We start from the raw sequence: 25251 nt of genomic DNA on the forward strand, positions 1-25251 counted from the left end.
TTGCTAATAAATGTTTATTAACAGCTATCCAGGCGTACACAAGACAGAATGGAGGACTTTGATGATGGAGACAGTGATTTCCAAGGCAGCGATTGCAGCACCAGTGAATCAGAAGATTCTGAGCAAGAATCAAATAAAGAAGAAAGAGTCAGACAAAGAAGAGGAAGAATCAGACAGTGACCTCAGGAAAGGGTAGTGAGGATGCAATACCCTCCTGCCGCAGATCCCTCCGCTTTCAACCTCCACCTGCCACTCCTTCATGTAAAAAGAGAGGGAAAGAGTTTAACTATGTGAGTTTTTGTACTTAATTTATGTTTTGGTACTTTTGTATAATCCGGAAACCATTCTGTCCCTATCTACTATTTGTTATTATGCGATATGGGCAGGTGTAACTTAGGTTATCATAAATATTTTACTGGCACTACCAAAGTTAACCTTCATGAGTGCTCACATAATCTGAGCTTGAATTTAGGTACTATCTCGAGGGATGTTTTTCTTTTTTCACTAGAAGTGCGGGATGCCACTGATGCCCACACTAATGTCTCAACTGGGACAGAGTGGGCTCTGGAAAATACCAAAGTACCTATAATTTTTATATTGTTAGAAAGTGAATGAAAAATATAACATTCATAGTAATACTGGTATTCTTGTATCACAGACACTTGTAATGATTGATGTGTTTGATTTTCCGTTTTGAGCTGTTATCTGAGACAGCTTAGGAATACTCTGTGGAAAATAGAATTATTAACCCTTTGAACCCCAGACTAAAATATTGATGGTGGAAAAAAACGTACCAAAATCATTTGACCTAAGAACTACCGAGAATCCCCGGAGCAGAAACAGCTGTTTTGCATACTGTTTGTAAAAAATTAATACTTTTGCTATTTTTTATGCTATTGTCTTGTATTACACACCAAAATGTCCAGAATGAAATTGTAATACACAGAAAAAGATTAGTCTGAAGTATAAAAAATGTTTAACAGCATTAAAATAATTTTAAAATATATGTATATAGATTTTTAGGCAAAAAAATTGATTTTAAGATTTTTTAATTAAAAAATAAGAAATATTTTTACCATGGGCACCCACATTTTATTTTTTCTAAATTTAGTTTTGTGTATGTACAAAAAAAATTATATTGATATCTCTAAAAATAAAACTTTTTTTGAATTTTTATATAAAAGTATGCGACTTGTAAAAACCTCTAGGCGTACAACACAAAAATCACTGATATTACCTAAATAAATAAATAGTCAAAATTGTTGGTACTTACGATTTTGTATTTTAATAAAATACATATAAATATGTATTAATACTCATAAAATAAGTATTTTACGATTTCAAATAAATATGTATTAAACGCATATACCATGGGCGACGATATTACGTCGCCCGGGGGATTCTCGCAACTTCATTGGCGACGATACATCGTCGCCGCGGGGATCTTCGCATATCTTTCTCGGCGACGATATTTCGTCGCCTGGGGTTCAAAAGGGTTAAAAAATTAATTTTTTATGTGAATAATAGACAGAATAAGTGAGAGCAACCCAGTGTATTACTCGACATAGTAAATTTAATTTTGTTAAATGTGAATTTTATTTTTTCAGTAGTTCTACCATAAAAATGGATGTAGCTCACACTCTTCGTGGACATTACAAATCTGTTTAGTATTACTTTATTCATACAGACAGAAACAGGAATCCCCCAAAACATTGGCAGTCTTCCTGTGATTAAGATGACGATTTTATATATTCTATAGTGAATTTGAAACATTCCAGTTGAAGTTTTTGTTAAGTTTTCATGTGAACAGACAGATGGAAGTATTGACGGAAATTGAGTACCTCATGAGTTCGGTGCGGACATAAAATTGTTACTCCAAATTCAGAAACTAAAAGTGGGATCTTACAAACTAAATTTAGTCGTTCAGTGCAAATAATGAAATTGAGTTGTAGCATATTGAATCGTTCAATAAATTTTGAACTAAATAAAATTAAATAATATAATAAAATCAATATAATATTTTTTGGTTGATATTGTAAATTATCAATATTAAATAAAAATAGTCTAACTATTTGCACCATTACAAGAGAATACAAGTATAAGAAAAATATTTAATGAAAATAAATAAGTTCAATGCATTCATAATATTTCATTTAAAACCAGTCTACATTCTAAATTGGATATGAAATATATTGTATTTTTTTTGCATGTTTTGACAGATTGGTTTTTAAGTGTGTAAAGCTTTAAGTAAACCATAAACTGTGGACAGATTTATCATTTTGTATTTCTAAGTCTTTGATACTCTTCCATTTTAACCCCCCTCACCAAAACTGTTTTGATGAGAACTGATTCTATTTCTGGAGGACCTCCTCTCTTGATTTTTGTGAATAATTTGGTTCTGCTTCTCATATTACAATACATAATAGATACTAAAATATAATTTGAAATCATCATAAGTATCCTAATAAACATCGTACAGATTAGACTTCATCTGTTGCACAGGTGTTCACTGCCGATGAATACTTCCGGTCACAGTCCGACAAGTGCGTAACGTCGGACCACAACCTGAAGTCGTCTCAAGAGTTCCCACACACACCTCCCCGCCCTCAGTCTCCCCATACTCTGCCCCTCTCACCAGCATGCGCTGGCCTCGCGGAGAGCAGGCGACATGCACATGTTCCAACGCTGGATGTTTGCGCTCAGGTAGGCTCAGTAGTCATTCTGTGTGTGTCAGTGTTTCGAGATAATAAATAATAGTGATATTATTTTTACAATTCAGGTATTTTTACTGTTTAAGAATGGTTTTCTATATTTTAGGAGTTCAATTAGTGTTTTATTTCAGTAAAATTACATGTATCTTAAGAATAGCCTATTTTATGTTTAAACCGTTAAAGCATAAAATACTTGCTGCGTTAACCTGGGATTAGTGGCTCATTTATTGTAAAAATATTAATACTAAATTTTCTCAATGCTTGGTTATTTCTCCAGAGTACACGTTATTGGCTGAGCGCTAGTGAAGCCTATCACTCGAGGCACTAGAAAATTTCATCACCACAACGATATCCCAAAAATGAACTGACCTATAGACTTGAAGTTATATATTATGAAGCTTCATTTCTATAGGAGGAGTTTGATGATGGTGTATATCACTCCATGTGATTTGGCTGATCGTTAACCAATATTTTTACAATTGGTCTTATGGATAATCATAATGACAACGAGAAAATATCAGAATTAATAAATTTGTTAATAAACTCAGTACACTCATAAGAGTTAAATCTCATGTGATATTTTTATTCATACAGTAAAAGAACAAATCGTTAGAGTCAATGCCAAAAATCGGTGACAATAATTTATATCAGCGCATTTTAACATTGTAGTGTACTCTTTAGCTTACTGGGACATGTATTATTTATTTAAAAGTAACTTGATGAACAAAGATTTAACCCTTCCAACGCGGCTAACGCCTAAAGACGCAGAACTGCCGATGCTTTAAACGCGGATAATGTCTACAAACGCAAAAGCTTTACTTTTGAAATGGCGAAGAATTAGTTGTTAAAACTTCCGTAAGAGAGCAGATCGATGTTCCTTTCGACTGTCGGGACTAGACAAAACGCTTTGTCACCGTTGGTGGACGTTGTAACGGTATCTACTCGGGTTGAAAGCAATTGCCACCATTTTTTGTATGGCCTGTGGACACGGCATACGCTTACAGACGCGTTTGTTCATTCAGCTGTTTTAACTACATGTGTGTTGGTCGTTAATAAAATTCTCAAAAAAATGTAATATTACATGTTTATTATTTTTTCTTATAAAGGTAATACCAAGGAATATGAAACAAAAAATTAGCATTGGGAAATTTAAAAAAAAAAATATTTTTTTATGTCTTTGAAGCGTTTGACAGTAATTTAAATTAGCGCTTTAAGGGTTAATATGTCATGAAGCAGATATTCCAAGAAAGATTTTATCTGGAAACTCTATTATTTTGTATGAAACAGGTCATATATTTACACAGTCCCATTTAAATAAGTAAACCTTCATATGATACACACAAGTGGTTTAGTAACATTTAAATAAAATTTAAAATAAGTGATTTTTTTTTCATTCATCAACTAATTATGATTCGTCTTATATCACTGCAGTGTTTCTTTGAGACAGAATAATACAATTTTAAATTAGAGCCCCTGATCAATTTTTAATGTCTCTATTCATGTCTTATTCTATTAGTGAATACAGTTCAATACAATTTTCATCTGTTCTAGCCAAGGATTTAGTATTCTCGCTTATGGACTTGGCTCCAAGTACAAAATACTGCAAAAGTTTCACAAAGAAATGCTGTCTAATAGCCATGTTGTTGTCGTGAATGGTTTCTTCCCTAGTATCAACATAAAAGAGGTAAGCCATAATTATATTTAAGGATTAGATTTCATAAATGTAGTCTGTTAGGTAATGTGGTCTGGTAGGTGTTGTGGTTAGAAGTATACATTTTCCTTGTAGTGTGTAATAATTATTGAAATGCAATTAAAAGTTATCGTCTGGCAAATTTACTTCTTGCAAATATGCAAAACACATTTCTTGCCCTTATTAAAAAAAAAAAAAAAAAAAAACAAACAATTTACCACAAAATATAATAAGTAACTCACATTATATATATTGTAATTTATTTACCCCTACAAGTTCACACAATATACATAGCCCACATAAGCCATATATATATATATATACAAAACTAATGACTATGGACACCAACAATATGTCAGCGGACACTTTGTACTCAGTAGGCAGCTTAGTATTTGCTAAAATAAAAGGTTATCCCTATTGGCCAGCTGTAATCAAAGAAATAAAAAAAAATCGAAAAAAATATAAAGTACCAAGTCACTTTTTTTGGTGATAATACTACTGCCTTTGTCAAAACTGAACGAAATATGTCAGTATTTCGGAGTATAAAAAAATTCATGGCAAAATCAAACCTGACAATTTTAAAAATGAAAAATTTAACGAAGCCCTAAAACTGGCTGAAATTGCCTCAAAAAAACCTACAAACAGCAGCCCACTGGAGAATGATTAGAAGACTCTCATCCCTGTACTTTTAAGCAAAAAAACTAATAAAAATTTAACAGGAAATTTGAGGCACTTTCAACAACTCCATTGTGGAACTTGAAAATAGCCTCATTGAAAGTAATCTCTTAGAAGATTCTAGTAACGATGACCATAAATTAACAGATGGCTGCGAAAATCGGATCAGCCCTGTTAGAAGAAAATAATGTCCTAAAAGAAGCAAAGTTTAAACTAGAAACCAGATTATTGATAATGGAATCAAAGGTTAGGGAAATGGAAACCAATGAAAGAAAGTACATTGACGAAGTTGAATTGCTAGTACGGCAGACTGCTGAATTACAGGATCGACTTGAAGAAGAGAAGAAACTCCGTCAAGAAACACAAGCTATCTCTGAGGAGCAGGACCTTGAACTATGCCAACTCATCAACAAACAATCAAAAACAATAGACGAACAGAAAAATACAATTCTTACTCTACAAAAGAAAATTATAAGTCAGGGCGCAATAAATAAAACATACCAGAAACTCATACACACAAACCAATACCCCAGTGAGTGACAACACAAAATATTCTGTAAGCTCAGCACAACTTTTGATTGACCTTGAAGAAATTAAAACTAAACTTAACCAGATGGAGGCAATGCTCAGGTTTCTGAAGACTGATTTGAGCCAGGAAAATAAATCGTACCACTGCAATGCAAAATAGTCAATCTCTTAAGAAAATAAAATGTACAGACAGAAAAACTAATGTTTATAGTGTCTCTCTCCAAGCTGCCAAATACGCACAAGTATATCAGAAAGAAGTGACTGGGGACACCTGAGTCGATTCTATTCATGACTCCACAACAACCTCGGCTGAGGAGACTGACTCCGAGACACACATACCTACCATGGCTGAGACACCTGTGATTACCGCAGCAGAAAAGACTATGAACATTACAACAAATAGTTTCTGAAAAACCTCAGTAAAGACTACTTGGAATACCCTGACTGACACAAACATTGCCTACTGCGGCTGAGAAAATTATGACTGCAGGATCCAAGACATCGCCTACTACCGCAGCTGAAAAGCGCATGTCTACCGTGGCTGAAACGAACCTAAACTGTAGCTCTCCATTTCAATCCTCTCAAGTTTCTCTCTCAGGGGAAAAAAAAAACCACCCCATACATCCACAAAACTAAAGGATGGCGGAAACATACCAAGATTTCTTCAACAAAAATATTGACAAGGCCAGGAAAACTGCGGAATGAAATACTTACTACTGCCTCAAAACAAGCCATAAACGCCGGTAACAAAAACCTGTTCATCAAACTCCAAATAGAACTACTACAAAACTAACTAAGAAACCTTTTTTAGCCCTTCGCCAGTGGAAAGAATACAGATACAAAACAAGAAAATTTCACAACTCACACCACCACAGAAAATACAATGGAGAAATAGTAAAAGGGATATAGAAGTACTGAGAGTATTCCATCAAAATGTAGATAGAATATCGAACAAGGTAGATATACTAAACGACACTCTACAACAAATTATGAATCCCGATGTGCTGGTACTTACTGAACATGGCCTAAACAAAAATAAATTGAAGGAAACAAGACTAGACGGCTATGTCCTTATGGAGAGCTTCAGTAGAGAGAATCACCTCAAAGGAGGGACAGCCATCTATGTTAGGGAAGATCTAGCAGGTAGCACATCCAACTTAAACATAGCAGACTGGAGCACTGAGCTTATATGTGAAGTGGCAGGAATAAAAATCACCATAGACAAGACAGACTACCACATTATTGGGGTGTACAGACCTGAAGGTGACTTTACCACAGCAGTAGATACCCTGTCAAATGTATTGGAGGAAATCCCAACATGGAAGAGCCCAGTAATAGTAATGGGAGACATTAATGTTGACTGTCTAGGCACTGGCCCGAAACAATCAATCTTAAATGATACACTTACCAGTTACAAACATTATCAGGCTAAACCTACTACCACCAACCAGGATTACAGACCACAGCTCCACTTCAATAGGACATGATCTGCACAAATCAACCGGACTCCAAAATAAGAGCTACAGTAATACAAGCTTATGTCTCAGATCACACAGGCCAGCTATGCAGCATCTATGATAAAGATAAGTCTCATCAACCACCCACATACAGTTAATACTGCTGCTGAAACACCTCCTACAAAAGGAAACCTGGGAAGATGTAAACGGACAAGAGTCTGTTGAATCCTCTTACGACTGTTTCATAGAAACCCTCACATATAACTTAAATATAGCATGCCCCAATATCAGAAAACAAATCTCACAAAAACGAAAGCCTCAGATACATGACTATGAACTAAAGCTGAAGAGAGACAGCTTCTTCAAAGCCAAAGAAAACCTATACTCTTACGGGGAGCGAGCAAAATAAGATCGACACTAATACAAGGAAAAAAAGAATACGATCTCCACCTAAAAAATGTAAGAAAACAAAGAGCAGCAGATTTTATTAAAGACTCAGACAACAAATCTAAAGCTATGTGGAAATTAATCAATAAAGAAAGGTCAAATAACAGCTGTGGAAATGAACTGTACAAACTACATGTTAATGGGAGAACAATAGAAAACCCAGCTACGATCACTGACCATTTGAACTCATTCTTTGTGAATATAGCCAACGATACCTTGGCAAATATTGAAAGACCTGACGTAGAAGTACCACAACACACTAGATGACTCAATACTTGGTAGCCTCTTCTTCTGGTCAACTGACAAACCAGGAAGTGAGCAAGATAATAAAGACAATGAAAACAAAAACACTCCGCTGGTCCAGACGAGATATCTCCAGCAATAGTGAAAACATGTAAGGAAGAATTGGTACAGCCACTAGTCAACATAATGAACAAATCGCTAGAGCAAGGTATTTTCCCCGCAAAACTCAAGCTAGCCAGAGTGTACCCGAAAACTCAAAAATGGAGATCCTACCGATCAGGGGAACTACAGGACCAATATCCTTACTATCTACTTTCTCTAAGATCTTAGAGAAAATTGTATTGACCAGACTTCTACATCACTTCACCATAAAACAACAGTCACATGAAGGGACAACATGGTTTTACAGCGGGGCACTCCACAACCTCCGCGATTGCCAGCCTCGTTGAATTCATTATCCAAGCTACAGAAGAAGGAAACTCAACATCAGCAATTTTCCTAGACTACAGTAAGGCTTTTGACTGTATCAACCATGAGATGTTACCTAAGTAAACTGAATAAACTGGGAGTCAGAGGCCTAACTGCCAAATGGTTCAAAAGCTACCTACAAGGAAGGAACCAAACAGTTGAAATAACTAGAAACTGCAGATGGTGTAAAAAAAGAAAAATCAAGTCAAAACCATTGCCCATACAGAGAGGAGTCCCACAAGGATCAGTCCTGGGACCTGTTCTCTACATCATCTTTGTCAATGACCTCCCAGACTACCTAAATAATCTCTGCTCAACACTAATGTATGTGGATGATACAGTGCTTTTACTGAAAAACAGAACACCTAGCACACATTGAGGTTGGGTTATACATTGCTGTCAATAATGGCACAACCAATACTGTGAGAGAAATGACCTAACATTAAATAAAAAAAAGAGCCAGCAGCTAATCATTGGAAAGAGCAAAAGAAGAGGTATGCGTGCTACTAGACCTAGAACAAATTGGAAAAGCTAAGTACCTTGGGGTCACAATTGACGACAAATTAACATGGACTGACCATATAAAAAACCTATGCAGCAAACTTAGCTCTGCCCTATATGTACTGAGGAGACTCACTCACGTCTGCAATCAAGACATGGCGAAGACTGCTTATTATGCCATCTTCGAGTCGCACCTCAGGTATGGGCTTGTGGTTTGGGGAGGAACCTCCAAGGCAAACCTCCAGAGAGTCTTAGTGCTCCAGAAAAGAGCTGTTCGCATCCTCACTGGTCTGGGACCCAGAGACTCCTGCCGAGAGGCCTTCAAGGAACAGAAAATCCTCACTGTAATAGACATATATACTGGAAACAATACTCATTGCTGTGCGGCAAAACCCAACAAGAGGTAATGAAACTCACAATCACAACACAAGAACAGCAAATAACTTTAACTTGCCAATACATTGACTAGCAATGTTTGAAAAGCAACCCACATATGTAGGCTCTAATTTCTGGAACATCCTACCTGAAGAAGTGAAGAAAGGAAAGACGCTGAAAATGATCTCACGCTGGCTCCTCGACCGTCCCTACTACACAGTGGAAGAATTCAAAAACTGGAGGAGGGACCCTCAACCGTGGACTGACTAAAATCATGCCAGAAACTAAGTATCACAAAACACAACACTTACACCATTATAACACAAACACTATTTTTTGACTTTTAATCTGTTCTCAAGGAATATGACTAATAAATGGTTTCTGTTTCTGTTCCATGCTCATACGCACCCACTGTGGTCCCTCCCGAAACTCTGCAGCAACCTCCTTGACCTTTAAACTTAAAAAACAATACATCGATCCAAATTTATAACTTATTATTACTAGTAAATTATTACACATTTTCTAATATAATTGTTATTTCTACGAGGGCTAATCGAAGATTCCATCGCCAGGCAACTTCACAAATGATGGCACTGATTTAACCAGCGTCCAAATTCTTTATCAGAACTAAGCTTAAGAAGTATAGATCTAAAATTGTAAAGTATCTATTGTAAAATACATTTAACCCTTTGAACACTGATATAAATTTAGTAATTTTTTAGATTACGCTCATTTAATGTGGAAAATAAAAATGAAAATTCCTTAAAGCTAATTTTTTTATTCATTCCTAATGACTAATAGTCACACACAAAAAAATAAATTTTACAATAATGTAATACTTGCATTAAAATAATCACATTTTTTCATAATAATGGAATATTTGGCAATGTTTAGAGCGCAAAACAATTTAAGTAATCATTCGTGTTACCTTTTATAAGATTAATATTTATGCTGGTAATTGTTAACCTTCGTTAAAAATTTCAGGCCCTATACTGACTTAGTGGTGTTAGTCATTCTCTTAATCTGTACTCAAAAAACATAAAGACAGATATGAACAAAAACCCCTTGTATATAAGGAAGGAGTATGTCACACCATCTGTTGCAAGTTTAACCCTTCCCACGCCGTAGATATTACAATGGTGTAAGACTTTGACCAAAACTCCAAATACAGTTAAATCAGATATTATAGATTATGTCTCTTGGAGAGTTTTTAAGTTCACAAAAGACCTTTGAAATGCCCTGTGCTTATCGCTGTTGCCAAGGAAGTATTTATAAACGACCTTCACTCAGCAGCAGGAGGAGGTGAGTATCCTTTGTCTAACTCCAACCGCCTGCTCGTCAGTTCTGCATCTCCTACAGAGCTGTAACTAAACATATCCGTGGCGTGTATTACTGCTCTCTTGGGTATCACGAGTGCGCGTCTACTATGTTTCTCGTTATTATTCTTCATCATGTGGTAGTGTTGTGATTAGTTTGAAATATTTATCTTGTTTTATAGTGAAATGTAATTTATCTTTTCAATTTAATTACATTTTACAATGCAATTGAAATTTATTTTAAATAAGCAGTTTTGTAATAGTTCTTTTGTTATTTTTATCAATAAATACGCTAATTTGAATTAAAATGCCCTGTTTCATAATTTTTGGCTTTTACCTTTTATAATTTAGTTATAATAAAAATTAGCTTTGAACTTAAAGAAACAAAATTGTTTGCTTGTCTTTGCGTTATAGAAAAGTTTTATTAGTAGCATGCGAAGGGTTAAAAATTAATTTTATTGTATTTTTAATAGTAAATTTTTTTACCACTGACGCCATGGATAATCTGAAAAGTGGATAACTGCATACAGATAGTTGATAGTTTACTGTATGTTGAATATATGTTTATGTATATTGTATGAATAAAATACTGGAAACGTTCTGTACGTTTACATTAAATCTGAGATGCTTTTAAGATGTGAGAAAGCTTGAAAAGTAAAGGTTAAAATTGTCAAAGGTTCAGTACATGAGATAGTACCAAACTACATTTCAACTGTAGATAACTTATTTATGTGATTGTATAGAAATTGATAATTCAACGACCTTGTGTGAATAAGTAGACTATCAAATCCATTGTACATTATTCATCCCATACAGATGAACTTACATTTCCTCTAAATAAATTAGCACCACTAGGAAGAAAAATATAATTTTCTGTTTTTTTTTTGTTTGTTTGTGGAAAGTACTGTTTTATAATCTCGAAATTAAAAACAATACATTCTTAATTGCTCGAACCTATTTTTCAGCTGTCTCAAGTCAACTTGTTTTGATTAGACTTAAGGTAATTGAACCAAAAACATTTTTTAAATGTAGACGATTATAATCTTGTTCGTCCAACAGATAGTGGATATGATAGCTCGAGACTTGCTCGGGTTGACGTATGTGCTGCCATCCGCACATGCCACAGTCGACTGGATAGAGAGCCGACGGTGGACGCCTCGTGTGTTCCTGCTTGTACACAACCTGGATGCAGAAATGTTGCGCTGCGACAAGACTCAACGTGTTCTGTCTCGCCTTGCCAGCCTGCAGAGGGTGCATCTCATTGCTTCCGTTGATCACATAAACTGTCCGCTCTGTTAGTACTCCAATTTTATCTTCTTATTAATAGTAGAATAAGAAAGCAAACAAATTTCAGGTATTAACTTTTAAAGAAGGAATCCCTAGTCAATTCTCAAATAAATCCAGCTTTTGGGATCCACACAGAAAATCATAATTTTGATTTAAAATCTGTGACAACACAAATATTAATTACGAGGTAAGTTTGCACAAAATGTTGAATTACATGTAATACTCAACTAAAATTGTTTCTAATTAATTTTTTTATTACAAAACTTCTATTTCGAGCTATAAACAAATTATTTAAATTAAATATTTGCAGATGCTATAAAAATATGTTATGGATATTATCTTAAACGGTTCATGTATTTTTACTGGATTCCACATAATTCTCCCATGAAGTGTCATACAATTGTTTCTTCTCCTATTATGCGTAAAAATAGTGTAAGAAGAACCCTTAAGTGTAAAAAATATTTTTTAAATGCTAAAAAAACATTTTTTAATAGTACTGATGGTGATATTAAGCATTGTGATCCAGAGTTTGTGGGAGTGATTGGGTCAGTGAAAGTCCATAATACTGTTTTTAAAGTTTATTATTGACAATGGATGATTTGATAGGATGACAGGTTTCGGACTTTTCCTATCATTAATGTTACAAAAAAACGGAAAACGGAAACACTTTTCGAGGATTAGAATCTAACCTCTTCATCAGGTGTCAAAAAATCTTAAGGTTAAGTGACACAAACTAAGAAAATCTAGTAATTATATATTATATGAATATGATACTTCAATCTTTGAATTGCAGTGTACTGTTTTTCTAACATTAACGATGGAAAGTGGCTGAAAATCTGTTATCCTAACCAATCCATAATATTTTAGTGGGTTCCATATAATACCGAAGTACCGATTTTTCTTTTTCACTGGGATTTATTTTTGGAGTGCGCTCATTGTAATACTGTTACACCTGTCTAGTGTGGGACCAGGGCAAGTTGAGTGGCTACAACTTCATGTGGGAGGATGTGACGACGCTGCTGCCGTACGTGGAGGAGACCAGCTACGAGACGTCTCTGATGGCGGCAGAACAGTGGGACCTTGGCGCTCTCATCACTGCTCAGTGTGTACCGCTCACACCCCACCCCACAATTCGCGCGGCGTATTCCGCATCATCCTGGAGAAAACACCTGGGACGCCAACAGCCAGAAATACACAGGTACCATTGAGTTTAGACAGAGTATACTGCCACTATATGCTTCATGTGTTAAGTGTTTTTAGATTCAGCTACACAGGAGTCATTAATGAATCGATTGTCAATCAAACTACTCTTTTTTGAATGCAGCTTGGCTAGTGCAAATTTTTTCTTTAGTCCTAAAAGGACCTTTGTACTGCTTCCGGAGTGGCAGGATATTCTGGATGTGTAAGATTGTGGGTAGAAACCGCCTCCTGTCGAGATCCATGAGGAAGAAGTTTAGGCATTTTCTCAGTCATTGTCTCCGTGGAAGAAGGGAAAGCCAGCTATGTACCATCCTCTCCAGTTTAAGCAGGCAGGGGTGGCACAACCTTATGTTTAGGCTAGCAACAGTCCGTAACACTTAGGGAGTCCCACCAACTCCAAAGTCATAAATACAGCTTATTATTACAGCCACGTCAAAATCTTAAAACTAACAATAATGAAGACTATACAGCACAGCAGTAATTGGTAGCAGAATACAAAAATGCAATAATCATTAAAAATCCATATTTCAATTTTGAAAAATTCATTTAAGCTATAAATTGGATTCTCTAACAGCCAGGAGTAGAACTTGTGTTTCAATCTGTCAAAGGGATATGAAATCATTTGTCTTTCAACAAAATTATAAACCTTCAAAAATACCACAACAAAGCTTTTAAGAGTTTTACTTAACCAACATTGTCCAATTGCAGCATTTTTTTATCATGTGTGTTATGGCTATGAATTTTATTTAAATTTAAGTAAATTTGGATTTTTATGTATATAGGCAGCTAAATCATTGATATATAAATTTACAACTGTATGGAGTCGGAAGTTTATTTATTTATTTATTTATTCAAACAATTTTATATGACAGCTACAGAAACATGTTCCAAAACAGCTATCTTAACTAAGTTACAATATATAGACATAAATAGTAATGTACAAGTTATAATGAAAATAATATTCTGGACAGTCACGTTAAAAAATAACCAAAAGCATATTTTTATCTAAACTTAAACTAATTCTATGAATAACTCTAAACTCAATTAGTTAAACTAAACAGGAATATCAATATAACTAATCTAAATCAAAAAGGTTGCTACATTTCATTAAAAATACACTTAACTTATCATTAAAAACATCTAGATCGGAAGCATAACAATTTAATAATCTCAATATTTTGTATAAAGGAAAGTTAAAATGTGACAGTGTTTTACACCTTGGTAAGGAAAACAAATTAAATGTTCTTACACTTCGTCCAGGTACATATAAATGAATGTTCTCTAATAAAAACCTGCTATCGATAGAACCATTTAAAACTTTGTGTGTTAAGGATGCTAATGAAAGTTTTCTTCTCAGAGACAGTTTAGGGGCAGCAAAAATGTTTCTCAAATCGGAAGTAGGAAAATCAAAGGGACATGAACGAGAAAATCTTTTGAAATATAAATATCTTAGAAATTTATTCTGGAGAATTTCTATTTTATCACAATCAGACTTGGTTATTGAATTCCACACTACCGCACAGTATTCCAATTTGCTTCTGATTAAAGTTTGGGTACAACCTTATTATGGCTTCTGTATCTTGGAAAGACCTAGTATTTCTTTTAACAAACCCTAACAGCTTATAAGATTCAGCTATCACGCTATATACGTGATCATTAAAAGTAAGAGTGGAATCAAAGATTATGCCCAAGTCCTTTATTGTATTGACTGACTTTAACGGAGTACTTCCAATATGATATAAATTATTGATAGAAACATTTCTCCGAGAGTATGACATAGCAAAACATTTCTGGACATTGAGATATAATTTATTAAATAAACACCAGGAACTAAGTTGATCAATTGAGATTTGTAACAGTTGTGTATCTAATGTACTGTTTATTGGTTTGAATATTTTTAAATCATCAGCAAACAAACAAACACTTGCAGTCAGAGAAGCAGTCTGGTAGATCATTAATAAAAATTAAGAAAAGAAGAGGCCCCAAATTTGAGCCCTGGGGCACACCCGAAGAACTGTGAAATATTGAAGATCTAGTACCAGAAATTGAGACATACTGAGGTCGATTTTTTAGATATGAAGCCATCAAACTGCAAGCCCTCATTGAGAACCCCAAATTTAATAATTTATTTAACAGAATATCATGGTTAACTTTGTCAAATGCCTTAGAAAAATCTGTATATATTACATCCAGCCTACCCCCAACATCGAGTTCAGAAGAAATATTAAAAGAAAATTCCATTAGATTAGTCGCAGAAGACCGTTTAGGAAGAAAACCATGTTGCTCAGGGCGAATTTTACTCCTAACCGCATTGAAAACTTGTTTATATAAAAGTAGTTCATAGACCTTAGCAAATGAATTTAATAAAGAGATAGGCCTATAATTTTCTATTTTATCTTTATCGCCAGATTTAAAAATAGGAGTCACCTTTGCTTCCTTCCATCTGTGCGGAAATACACAGGACGAAAGCGATAAATTAAACAAAAAACATAAAGGTTCAGCTAATACTTCACCACAACCCTTTACAACATACGCTTATGAAGTTTGGTTTACAATGCTCTCTAGGCTCACATTTTTTAACAGCTTTAATAGCCTTCTGCAGTAATAATATTTCTTGAATCCTAGAGCAGTTACTTTACAGTACTAATCCATATCTAAAAACAGATTGTAAGAAGGCAAAATATGCAGCTCTAATATAATTTACTGGTATTATATCATTCAGTCTACTCAAGAGATAAATAACTCATGACAGTCTTTTATTTTAAGTAGTCAATGTGTGCTCCCCATGTCAAATTTTTGTCTATATTAATACCCAAGAACTTTAATATGTTTTGAGAAACCATCATCCAATGAATCCAAATTGTGTCTAAGAAAAATAGAATTAGTTTACTTTTGTCCTTACTAAGCAACAACCCATTTGCATGAAACCAATTTGAAGCATTTTTTATTGTATCATTTGCCAACAGTTCAATATCATTAAAATTTTTACTGGTAGAAGGTTGTGTCATCTACTTAGAAAATGGTTTTCGAATTAAGAAAGGCAGATAAGTTATATAGATTAAGAAAATTGAGGGACCCAATACGGAGTCCCCTTGTGGAATGCCCCAATCCATGGTAGTTTCCTCCGACCACTTACCATTGACATTTACCAGTTGTCTACGATTAATGAGATTCAAATAAATGTAAAGTTTACACAGAAAATCCATAATATTTTTATTTTATGATGAGAATTTTACTAATGACACAATCAAAAGCATTGCTCAAGTCACAGAATGTAGCCAGTACAGTATTAAATATATAGTTGAAATATTCACCACAATTCAGTTCAATAGATTTATATAATTTTGATTCAAATTCAAAACACAAGTTGATATAGATCTTGAAATGAGTTCTTTATAAAAGCTTCTATTTTGATGAAGTAACATTGGTTTTCTTTCCCAAATTTATAAGTTCTTTACCGCAGATTTTTGTCTTATTTATGTACTCTATTTTAATACATTTAAAATTAAGTTAAAAAATAAGAACTGTGTCCAAAAAATCTAGTTCTTTATGTGTTTGATTGTAAATGTTTTTTTTTTCAAATTTTGAATTTTTGAAAACTTTGAATTTAATACATTGACATTTTTGGGTGTTCTATTTTTAAATATTTCTATTCTTTGTAATTTACGGAAAATACATGTTATATTGTGTAGCAAATTAATAATTTTTTTAAATTTCATAAATACCTTGTGAATATGCTGATCAGGGCTTAGCAGTAGAAGGGTTATTGCAGTAAACTCTGACCAAAAAGGCACTCTTCTCCTTTCCATGACTTTTAAATAACAATGTTTCTAACAGTTGGGTTTACTGTGGTAGGAATGGCATTCAGTGAGCTGTACGGCCGGTGTCGGGAAGAGATGTTGGTGACGAGTGACCTTGCGCTGCGTACAATGCTCACAGAGTTCCTCGACCATCAGATGGTCAAGTGGCGTAGAGACGAGCACCTGTACATCCCGACAGACCTTAGTGTACTGCGGCAGTTCCACTCTCAGATACAGGACAGCTAGCAACAGTTTTATGACATGCTCTGGTATAATCAGAAAGCAGTCAATTTTCTGTAGATAACGATCTCAGTTTGCTGGTTTTATTTATTTACATGTACAGTAATACTTTGGCAGTTTCTGCTGTTTTAAGTGTATCCTTTAATTTATTTATATCTTAGTACTAATGTAACAAATTGCGATGATGTGTTGGTTGTGATGTGTATGCAAATATTGGACAAAAAGACGAGTGGTTATATTGTATTCTGGTGAGTTTTATAGGTACAGAAGTAATTTTAGTGAATTATCTGTGTACAGAAATTATTTTACGAATGAAACAAATAGATTAAGATACAAATTAAGTAACTGCTTCATTGACAGTTGGAGGCTTTTGATACATTTTTCAACAAAAATACGATAAAAGCGATTAAAAATATCTTTTATTAAAAAATTTTATTCTTTAAATTTATGATGTCTTATCCAACCATTTCTTGTTATAATAAAACATAATTCAATGTGTGCCTTGTGTCAGTTCATTCATCCTTAGTTTTTCAGGATAATATTAATGATATAAATTACCCAAAATGATTGTTCATTCATTGTCAGTACAAATGTTACACCTGTCACATTGGCAAGTCACCTGTTGGTGAAAACTTTGCAATTTTAATTTTCTAAGTGGAAAGTGCTCGTTTTAATCATAATAATTCATTAATATTCTCAAAATATGAACTGAATATTTCAACAAAATTGTATTGCGACTGCTTAAAAGAAGTAATACTATGACATATCTTAATTTATTTACAATATCGCAAAACACAAATACAAAAAATAAAAATCGTATTCTACTTAATTTTACTTCCAAGAAGTACATGTACCTTAAAGTAATACAATATAGAAAGTAGGTTAAATCCTTTTAGATTCTTTTCTTTCTTTCTTTAATACTAATAATTAGGTCAACAAATTTTAAATAATAAGGGAAATATTGATACCATGTAAGGATGTGCCTGTGTTAGGGATACTGTGTACAGAGAATAAAAATAATGAATAGCAAAAATGAGGAAGAATTAAATAATAGAAATTAGTTGTTGTAGCTTATGTAATAAATAATGTATTATTAACATTACATTTCAAAGGTTGAATTTAACACAATTATAGACAATAGACAATAGACAATAAATCTTTATTTACGTATTCATTGAGAATAGTACATGCGTCAAAAATTTTTTTATTTTACAGTCAGTTTGTTAAAAGAAGAGCTGGTTGTCAAAAAATTCTTTTTCAGTGTAGAAAGGTCGGTCTTGTAGCCATGTTGTGAGCTGGATCTTGAGGCGTTGTGCTGGTTCTTTTTTGAGATCTTCGGGCAGATGGTTGTAGAGAAGTGCTCCTTTGTAGGATGGTTTTTTCTCGTACAGACTTAGGTGATGTGGTGGCAGAGTAAAACTTGCAGCATTTCGTGTGTTGTGTTGTGATGATGTATGTCTCTATGTCTGGTTTGGCTTGTTTGAAATGGCATGGAGAATAGCATCACGGATGTAGAGTGCAGTTACTGTAAGAATCTTCAGCTCTTTGAAGGCATTTCTGCAGCTTTCTCGGTATCTAAGGCCTGCAAGACATCTTACAGCTCTTTTTTGTTGGATCAGTACTCTTTCGAGGTTGTTGTTGGAAGTTCCTCCCCATACCACCATGCCATATCTGAGGTTGTGACTCGAATAAGGCATGGTAGGCTGTTCTTGCAGTTTCCTGGTCGCTTATTTGCATTATTCGCCTTATGACATAAATGCCGCAACTAAGTTTCTTGCAGAGATGGTCGATGTGCTGCTTCCATGTAAGATGTGAATCCATAATGACTCCAAGGTACTTTGTATTCTGTTGTGCTTTCTAGCCCAGGAAGTGTTATGTTTGTGTTTTTATTTTTGGTAGTGAAATTGATTTGGACAGTTTTTTTTTCGTTGAGCGCAAAGTTCGTTGTGGGTGCAGTACCTGTTTAGTCTTATTGAAAGTAGTGTTGGCGTTTCTGTTTAGAGTTTCTACCGATTTATTTTTTAGTGTGAGGACCGTGTCCGTCTGCGTACATTGTGGATTTGGCAGTGTTTCCTGGAGATAGTCTGGGAGATCATTTGTGAGGAGGAGGAACAGGACCGGTCCCAGAACTGATCCCTGTGGCACTCCTCTTTGCACGGCAGTCATTTCAGAATGTATTTTATGAAGAGTGTTGTTCTCTACATGCTGAATTTCAACTAGTTGTTGTCTGTCAGTCAGATAGCTCTGGAAACCATTTTTCCCGCCATCCCCTCAATGCCCAGGGCTTCTAGTTTTTTGAGGAGTTGTTTGTGATTGAGGCAGTCGAACGCCTTAACTGAAGTCCAGGAACAAGCCAGTTACTGCACAGCCATCTTCTAGTTGGTCAATTATGTACTCAGTGAGTTGTACTAAGGCCGTAGTAGTAGACCTGCCTTTGAGAAAACCGTGTTGCTGGTTTGTTAGAAGTGAATTTTGTTCTAGATGAGAAAGAAGTCTGTTGAGAACAATTTTTTCAAAAATTTTTGAGAATGTGGGGATGAGTGATATTGGTCTGTAACTTTTTGTGTCGGTGGTTGGCCCATTTTTATATTTTGGATAGACTTTGGAAATTTTTAGTTGTGCTGGGAAGGCACCTTGTAAAAGAGACTTGTTTATAAACAGCTGTTAGTGGAATAGTGAGTTCTTCTTTGCAGGTTTTTACAAGTTTGGCTGATATTTCGTCAATTCCTGATGAAGTTTTAGGTTTTAGAGAGTCTATGGCTGTTTGTATATCTGTCTGGGTTGCAGGCTGGAGTTGAAGTTTGAAGTTAGTGATTGGGGGTGTCTCCTGGCTGCTATATTTTATGTTAATGTTGTTTGTCTGGAGTATCCTTTCAGCAGCTGTTGCAAAGTAAACTATTGAGGCAGTTTGCTATTTTAGCAGGGTCCTGTAGTGTCTTGCCCGTCTGCAATGAGTTTCCATTTGCTCACCTGGTTGGGTTTTACCTTCCTTTCATTGTTTATTACTTGCCATAAAGCTCTGGATTTGTTGTCGGCATTTGTAATGTAGTCAGATGTATGTGTTTTCTTTAGTGTTTTAAGCCTTTGGTCATAGTCTTTTTTCCTTGCTGCAGTTTCAGCTTTGTCCTCAGGTCGGCGGCCTGTGCAGAGTTCTTTTTCCAGAGCTTCAATATATAGGCTTTTTAGTCTGGTACATTCGTCATCCCAGTATTTTCTTTGTTTGTGTCCCTTGTTTCTGGTTGTTTTAATAGGGCAGACTTCGTTCATTATTGTCTGTATTGTGTTATGAAAAATGTCATAGGCTTGATTGGCATCTTGTGTTAGGCAGACAGTATCCCAGTTTTGGTCCATTAGTCTGGTTTTAAAGAGCTGTAATGTGTTTTTGTTAATTATTCTTTTTCTTTCTATGGTTGTCTTTGGTTTGTCTAGTGATGGTAGCTGAAATGTGGCGATTTGAGCCGTGTGATCTGAGAGTCCAGATAATAGTATGGAGGTTTGGATGAGCTGGGGGTCGACGTTTGTGCAGATCCAGTCTATTGAGCTTTTTGATTCATGTGTGATTCTAGTGGGTGGTAGGTTTAGCCTAGTAAGGTCAAAGGAGGTTAAGAGTTCTTCAAGCTTATTGTTGTCAGAGTCATTTGCGTGTTTGTCGAGGTTGTTTAATATTTATGTCACCCATGATGACAGTGGGCTTCTTTGTGCGAAGAGCATGTTCAAGTTGATCTGATAAAATTTCAATTGCTTGTTCTAGATTGGCTCTTGGGGGCCTATACACTCCTAGTACGCGGATGGTCTCTTTCTTTAGCTTTACTTCAAAAAGAGCAGTTTCGCATATTAGCTCAGACTCTTCGTTGCTTGCGCCAAGGAATTTTATATGCTTTTCCATGCCATTTTTTGCATACCCTGCCACTCCTCCTTTAATGTGAGTTTTCCGTGTGAAGCCACCTATTAGTGTGTAGCCATCCAGCCTTGTGTTCTCCAGATTTTCTTGTGAGAGGCCATGTTCTGTGATAATTATAAGATCCGGTTGAGTGTCACTGAGAAAGTGTGATAGTCGATCAGTCTTTTTTGACAGCCAGTTTATGTTTTGGTGGGCGAGGGTGAGTTTGAGTCCCTTGTCGGTTGGTTTAGTTTTTCTGGGTTTCGAGTTTTTTTTATTTTCTTGTAGAGGGAGTTCCAGAACGTCAGTGGTTTTTTCTTCAGCTGTAATTTGTGTTTTTCTTTGGGAATTTTGATTTTGGCTAAAAAAATTATTTTGGACTCTATCTTCCTTAGGTGGGGGTGAGTTTTCAGCTTCCTTGTCTATAGTGCAATTTAAGAGCTGTTGAGAGTTGAGAGAGTTTGCTTTTCGTATCCAGTTACTAAGTGTATCGTCTGTGTTTGGTGAAATATACAGAAAGGATCTTGTGTGTCTTGTTACACCCACAAGGCAGTGGGGGGTAGAGTTGTAGATGTCTTCAGGTTTTGTGGATGTGCGTACTATGACTATGTCCTCGGCTTGCCTTCCTTGGAATTCGTGGATTGTTGATGTTCTAAACCCTAGTTTAATTAGCTCACAGTTTCTCAGATTGTTTGAAGACGAGGCAGGTGTGTTTGCTTTTGTCAATGGTATGCTGAAGACTTTCAAGAGTGTCAAATAGTTGTTGTTTCATTTCACCTTCAATACCGCTTGTTGTCATCATTCCTTGAGGATAGTGTCCAGATAGGATAGCTGTGGCACTTCTTGTGCATCTGTAGGTTATATTCAATTCTTTTGTGATAACTGCAATTTCAGAAATTTTGTGAAACTTGACTTCAAAATTTCCTATTCTGTTTATGTAGGGAATCTGATTGATGTCTCCAATAAGCATTATCTCTTGGGTTTTTTGCAAGGATAGCGGCAAAGAGGATTTCCCCGGCGTGCAGCATAAGTGCCTCGTCAATGATAACCCTCCTATAGCTGTTACCTTTCTGTATGTGGTGGGTGGAATTGATCAAGAATGAGTGTAGTGTTCTGAAAGTGTCTTTGCTAATGCTTTTGTCTTCCTCTGGGTGTAGTTTGTGAAAGCGTCTTTGAAAGTCTTGAGCTGATTCTCTGGTAGGGAATAAAATGAGGTCACCGTATTGATAATTATTAAGTATGAATGTCGTTTTGCCGCAGCCTGGTACACCCTGAACAAGATGTATTTTGAGATCAGGTGTGGCGGTTATATCAACATTTTTGACACTGTTGTAAAGTTTCAGGTCATTTAAGAGTTGCGTTTTCGTCTGAGACCAGGACATTGTCATTAATGTAGATATTATTTGGTGCAGGTGCATATTTTTTGGCCGTTTTTTCCTTTGTCAATTCTATGAGTCGTGCCCCATCATAACCAAAACTGTAGTTTTTCTGGGTGTCATGTTTTGTTAAAAACTCTCCCGTTTTAAGATTAATTATGGCATACTTTTCTTTGGTTGTTCTGTAGAAGATCTGTAGTTTGTGATTGTCATCCTGGATATGGCTTATGTCAAATTCCTTATATATTGTGCTGAGGTCTTGCAATATGAAATTTTCTTTAGCCCTCCATAGCTGTTTTTGCTCTTGCAAAGCTCCTTGCATATAGCTTGCTTTGTTCATATTACTTGCTCGAAGTGGAGAGAAAAGATTGGGTTGTGAGAGGGAGCCTCGTGTGGTTCTCCAGGCGTTGTAGATTGGAGTGTCCCTGTTTGGTGATACTCCTGCAACTTTCCTTTGGGTCTTGTCGATTATATTGTCAAGTATATCATCTACGATGGTTTTCATTTTCTTGTCTCCTGTATATATACGGAGCCGGTGCAGGTAAGCATTGCAGGAGTATTGCAGAATTACATGGAGGAACTCTCTGATGTTTACTTGGTTGATTTGTAGTGTTTTTTGGATTTCTTCTATCTTTAGGGAGAAAAGTACAGGAAACTTAATGCAGTCATTGGCTACTTCCAGGAATCTAAAAAACTTTTTCTTTCCAATTATTTTGAGAATTTGAGTAGCAGATGATGATATGCGTGTTGCCATTTCTGTCCTGTGAGGTAACAAAGTTGTTGTAGGAAAGTTTCTTGTTTAGAAGCCTGTGGGATGTGTCTGTCGATATTTGAAGGGGAAAGTTAGAGGGCTTTTTGGGGCTTATACTATCTATGTCGTAGAAGAGGAGGCTGCATGTCTGAGGAAGGTCTTTGTCATTTTGATACTGAGTGGTGAGGAGGGGGGTTTCTTCTGGAGGAAAGGAAAAAGATTTTGATGTTTTCCAAATTCTTCTTATCCTCTTGAATAAGATAGGAGATGCGGCCACTGTTACTGTTTATGGACATATTCTGTATGATCTTGTTGGCTGGTGCTCTAGTTTCAGTGACTTCCATGTCTTCATCGTCACTTTGCTGCATCGCTGTCTGTGTATGGTTGGGCAGTTTTTCTGTCGGGGTTTGGCTGTTTCCCCCGGTCTGTGAAGGTGTGGGCGGTTTTTCTGTCGGAGTTTGATTGTTTCTCCCAGTCAGAAAAGGGGTGTGGGCAGTTTTTCTGTCGGGGTTTGGCTGTTTCCCCCAGTCTGTGAAAGTGTGGGCAGTTTTTTTTCTGTCGGAGTTTGGCTGTTTCTCCCAGTCTGAAAAGGTGTGTGGGTAATTTTTCTGTCAGGGTTTGGGTGTTTCCCCCAGTCTGTGAAGGTGTGGGGCAGTTTTTCTGTTGGGGATTTGGCTGACTCCCCCAGTCTGTGAAGGTGTGTGAAGTTTTTGTGGAGGAATCTGGCTGATTTTCCCGGTCTGTGTCAGTGTGGGTGGGATATTAATCAGTGTTATAGGCATGATATGTGTGGTTTCTCTTGTTAAAATTAGGTTCAGACAGTTTTTCTGGAAGGGTTTTATTGTGCTGTATTAAATAAAGGGATTTTTTATATATATATTCTGACAACATATTTTTGCATTTATGAAATTATAATAAAAGTATATATAATCTTAAAATTGAATAATGTATAACTGCTTTATTTGAGGTCGTTTTAAAATACTTTTTCACATGAATTTGTGTTTTTTTAACTACATAGGAAAAATAAAAATTGATTTATTACTCTAGAGAAATATGTATTAAGAAAATGCTATTTCTAATGTAAAACTGTTTTTAAAAAATCTTTAGGACAGATCTGCAGCACAAAAATACTTTTAGTTTACCCTTTAATTGCATGTATTTGAAATGGTTTTATGAAATAATTTATGCTCTTTTTTACATTATATCTAATTATATCTTGATTGTGGGCAACTTTTCAGTGTTTTTTATTTACTTATTTATTTATATATTATATATTTATTTTTTAGATTAACTAATTTATATTTTATAGATTACCTACACTTCCCTGAAAAAAGTTATATAACAATGTAAATTTGGAGCAGTTCTTAGGTGTGGCAGCTAAAAAAGTAAGCTTTTAAATTACTGAAAACATGGTAACCATTGAATATTTAACATTTAGATAACACTGCATAGATTTAGAGTTAAATTACAACAGTATTTAAATTAAATAATACAAAAATATATGATTGTATATTACACCTAACGCCGCTATTATGTGAAAGGTTGATTCATTGTGAATGATGAATCATTTGAATGTATGTATGAATTTCTTCAGAAATTCATCTGAAGAAATCCAAAAAAAGTCAGTAACAGAGAATCTCAAAAAAAACCTTTACATTGTTCGACACCAGATTCACCTAGACTACAAAATCTAAAAATGTAGTGTGTATTGAGCCAAATTGAGCATTCTCATTGTATACTGTAATCAAGTTGAAGAGGTATTTTCATTTTCTCATCAGGTGTACAATTGACACTGAACTAAGAGAATGGTGAACTGGAGCCAAATTGAGCATTCTCATTGTATAGTAGTTTAAATACTTTCAAATGAATTGGATAGATTTCTGTAATAATTTACACATTAAGTTCCGAATCATTGCTGTGAACAGTTCTGTAATTTATTGTAAATAATCTCCGTACATTTTGTGTCATACTCTGCAATTTTCTACAAAATTATGGCTTCTACATAATGTTAGCCTATCGAATCTTCTTGTTCTGAAAGATTAAATGTTTTTTACTTTTGCAATTCTGTTGTCTGTGAACTGTTCTCTCCTAACATATCTGGAAAAAAAAAATTATTCAGATTAATCAGTTTTTTGCATTCAAGAAGTGAACATGTTAGTCTGAACTGTCATCATCATCTCATAGTGTCAAACTGTTAGTTTAGATGGTAAGTTTTTGCAACACTGATGGAATGATTCTGAAAGGTTGGCATGTTAATATACTCTTTAATACATTCAAATATTTAAAAAACTTCATAATCTTAAAAA

At 35.1% G+C, this 25251-nt stretch overlaps 1 protein-coding gene across 1 annotated transcript; it reads left to right on the top strand.

Annotated features, from left to right (window-relative positions):
* Positions 1 to 48: 48 nt before the first annotated feature.
* LOC124371073 (origin recognition complex subunit 2-like) lies at positions 49 to 17436 on the top strand. The gene is given in 9 exon segments (XM_046829385.1): positions 49 to 103; positions 187 to 290; positions 2503 to 2571; positions 2573 to 2703; positions 4263 to 4395; positions 11471 to 11705; positions 12659 to 12770; positions 12802 to 12896; positions 16754 to 17436. Coding segments are annotated over 9 exon segments (1125 nt in total). The 3' UTR covers positions 16945 to 17436.
* Positions 17437 to 25251: the final 7815 nt, after the last annotated feature.

Source organism: Homalodisca vitripennis, unplaced genomic scaffold, assembly GCF_021130785.1.
Source record: "Homalodisca vitripennis isolate AUS2020 unplaced genomic scaffold, UT_GWSS_2.1 ScUCBcl_908;HRSCAF=3851, whole genome shotgun sequence".
Classification (NCBI taxonomy): Eukaryota; Metazoa; Arthropoda; class Insecta; order Hemiptera; family Cicadellidae; genus Homalodisca; species Homalodisca vitripennis.